This window comes from Eufriesea mexicana, unplaced genomic scaffold, assembly GCF_001483705.2.
Source record: "Eufriesea mexicana isolate 0111107269 unplaced genomic scaffold, ASM148370v2 scaffold3550, whole genome shotgun sequence".
NCBI lineage: Eukaryota > Metazoa > Arthropoda > Insecta > Hymenoptera > Apidae > Eufriesea > Eufriesea mexicana.
Window position 1 is genome coordinate 328,132 of NW_016911562.1, and position 2,608 is coordinate 330,739.

The 2,608-nt window shown below is 33.2% G+C and overlaps 1 protein-coding gene across 2 annotated transcripts in view; it reads right to left on the reverse strand.

The window, feature by feature from the left end:
- Positions 1-1,857, reverse strand: part of Ada2b (Transcriptional adapter 2B) — a 4,045-nt gene extending 2,188 nt beyond the window's left edge. For both annotated transcript variants that reach the window (XM_017904995.1, XM_017904996.1), the window contains exons 1-7: positions 1,622-1,857; positions 1,436-1,533; positions 1,039-1,098; positions 817-958; positions 463-680; positions 165-394; positions 9-88 (exon numbers count right to left, since the gene is read on the reverse strand). In XM_017904995.1, the coding sequence (XP_017760484.1) occupies positions 9-88; positions 165-394; positions 463-680; positions 817-958; positions 1,039-1,098; positions 1,436-1,533; positions 1,622-1,628 (835 nt within the window). In that variant the 5' untranslated portion in view covers positions 1,629-1,857. The remainder of the gene's footprint in view (positions 1-8; positions 89-164; positions 395-462; positions 681-816; positions 959-1,038; positions 1,099-1,435; positions 1,534-1,621) is intronic.
- Positions 1,858-2,608: the final 751 nt, after the last annotated feature.

Sequence of the window (2,608 nt, forward strand, 5' to 3'; positions counted from 1 at the left end):
TCTTTCCCTTTCGAGATTTGTTAAAAACTGTTCATATTCCTGTGCTGTATAAAACTGTGCAAAAACTCGCATTCTATCTCTAAATTCCCTGTAAATTATAGATTTTTTAAAATTAAAATATGATATAAAATGAAGCAGTATATTTTTTACATAGATAAACATACCTTTCCTCTTTTGACTGCTTTTTCCTCATTGTTTTATCTTTTCTAGATGAAGCAAAAAATGCTGAAACAAGTTGGTAATCACGTACAACTCTTTTTCGTCGCGCTCTCTCTCTTAAATTATTGGTATACATATCAACTTGTGCAAGTTTAAGCGCTATGTCCAAGTCATCATCTTCTGCTGGGTTCAAGAATAATGAAGAAACAAGTGACTCTGCTTCATGATTATAATCCTATAACAAAAACTTTCATGTTGCAATATGCTATACATAACATAAAAAATTAACAACTTAAAACATACCCTTTCAAAATCATCTCGTTGTGGCATATATCCCAGCTGTGCAGCTTCTTCTGGAGTAATATCCAAAGGTGGTAACCGAGATGTGAGATCAGGTGATAGAGGTCCATGATCTGACTTAGTTTGATCAGTAAGATTTGGTTTGTAGCTTTCAGTAGGAGGCCATGTATGTTTTCCAATATTACCATCAAGGTATCTAGCAATATATTCTTCTTTCGCTTCTATAATATAAAAGTATATTACTAATGAAAAATTGATTATTAACTTTAAATATATTTATTAATTACTTTAAAATGTAATTATCTTTCTATTATTAATAATGTGCAAGATTATGTAATATAAATTTTTCAATGTTACCTTCTGGTGTACGTGTTTCGATATGTTTGCTAATATCTTCCCAATTTCCAAAACCAAATTGTTCAATGGCATCCAAAAGTCTAAGTTGTTCTCTAGCAGTCCAGTTTCCCCTACCATTAAATATGCTAATGGTACCAGAATCCTATAAAAATCAATTTGTTAATTTCTTTCTTAAACCAAAAATGTAAATTTTTATATGTAAAGGTATAAATTAACACTTACCATAAACTGATAAGAGTGATCATTTTTATGTGGACCAATTTCAGCTCCAGCGGAAAAACACTGTCAAATTGAAACATATTACTTCGTTTCTAACAATTATGATATTTGTTATTAAATAACGTTTTTATATCAAATCAACGGAATTCACGTACGCATGCACGTGTTTCCTTACGATCAGCGGTTTCATTCAACACACGAAGTAGTAGAGTAGTTACAGAATAACTTGTCGACAAAAAAAGGGTGGGGACTAAAAAAGGAATCTCAACACGCAAAATCCAGTAAAGTTAGAAGGATAGACGAAGATGTGACAGAGATCGAAGAGTAGGGCGAGGGGAACAAGGAGGGGGGAAAGGAGACGTGAACACGTGATCAAGAAACAAGCGTTCACTCGTCTCACCTGCAAACAGAGGTCGAAATCTGGGCATTCTACACATCTTACACGTAAACCCGAGATGTCCTCTTGACAATAGGTGCAGTTGTATTTAGCATACAAATCTGAAACCGCACAATCGTAATACATTAGGTCTCCAATGATATCGCTCGTATGGCAATCAATATTTCCTTCATCGACGTAAATACATACCCGCCATTATTGTCCTGCAGGGTTCTTCCAGAACGATCCGGATGACGTCACCGCATGCCAAAAACCCATAAGTTTACGTATCACGTACACTGAGCGTGCAAGCTTGACCCCATTTTTTCCGCGAAATCGTACGAAAACGCGGAAAAATCGTAGTGCGTCCGCCTGGACGCTGTAATTATCGTACAAGCGTAAACTCGTTACAAAACTGAATGGAAAAAATGTTGTTTACGACTGTTGCGTCGCGAAACGAGTACGCATGCGTTTCCGTTCCTACCATCTAGGTAAACTATGTTCCAGGTTCGCCAACTGCGTAATAATAAAAGAAAACTGCACTTTTCTGCAACCCGGATGTAACGTATTCGCGTAAATTTAAATAAAGTAATTATTTTTTAACAACTTTCAATTTTTTCTAAGGAAAGCAGATATCATGTAAATATACAATATGTATTGAATAGAGTTACAGATTATAACAGTATTAGAAATATCATAAAATGTTATCTGTAAGGAAATATTTTTAAAAACTTTTTCTAATTATTACAATCTCAAAATTTGCTAAGATCTTAATTTTTCATTACTCATAAAATAATTTGGCCCATTTAAAATTATATTTGTAGATTGCTCGATCGAAACTTTCTTATAAGAACATTGTGTTATTACATCAAACAATTTGCACGGGACGTCCACATTTAATATCCGATAAAGCTTTCCAGAAATTGAAATTAAAGCAAGCAAAGATGCAGGTATAAATGATTTTCATATAGATGTAAAATGAAATGATATGGTAATTAAGTGAATTCAATCACGTAATTTATACAATTATTTTTCATTTATTCAAACAGCGTGAAGATAATCTTCCTGTGTATTTGAAGTGCGGTTTGCGAGATAAAATAATATTTTGGATAGTATCGATATCTGTTATGTATGACACAATAAATTCAATTAAAGCGATAAAACAACTATTGAAGGAATATTGACGGAATTGCAAAA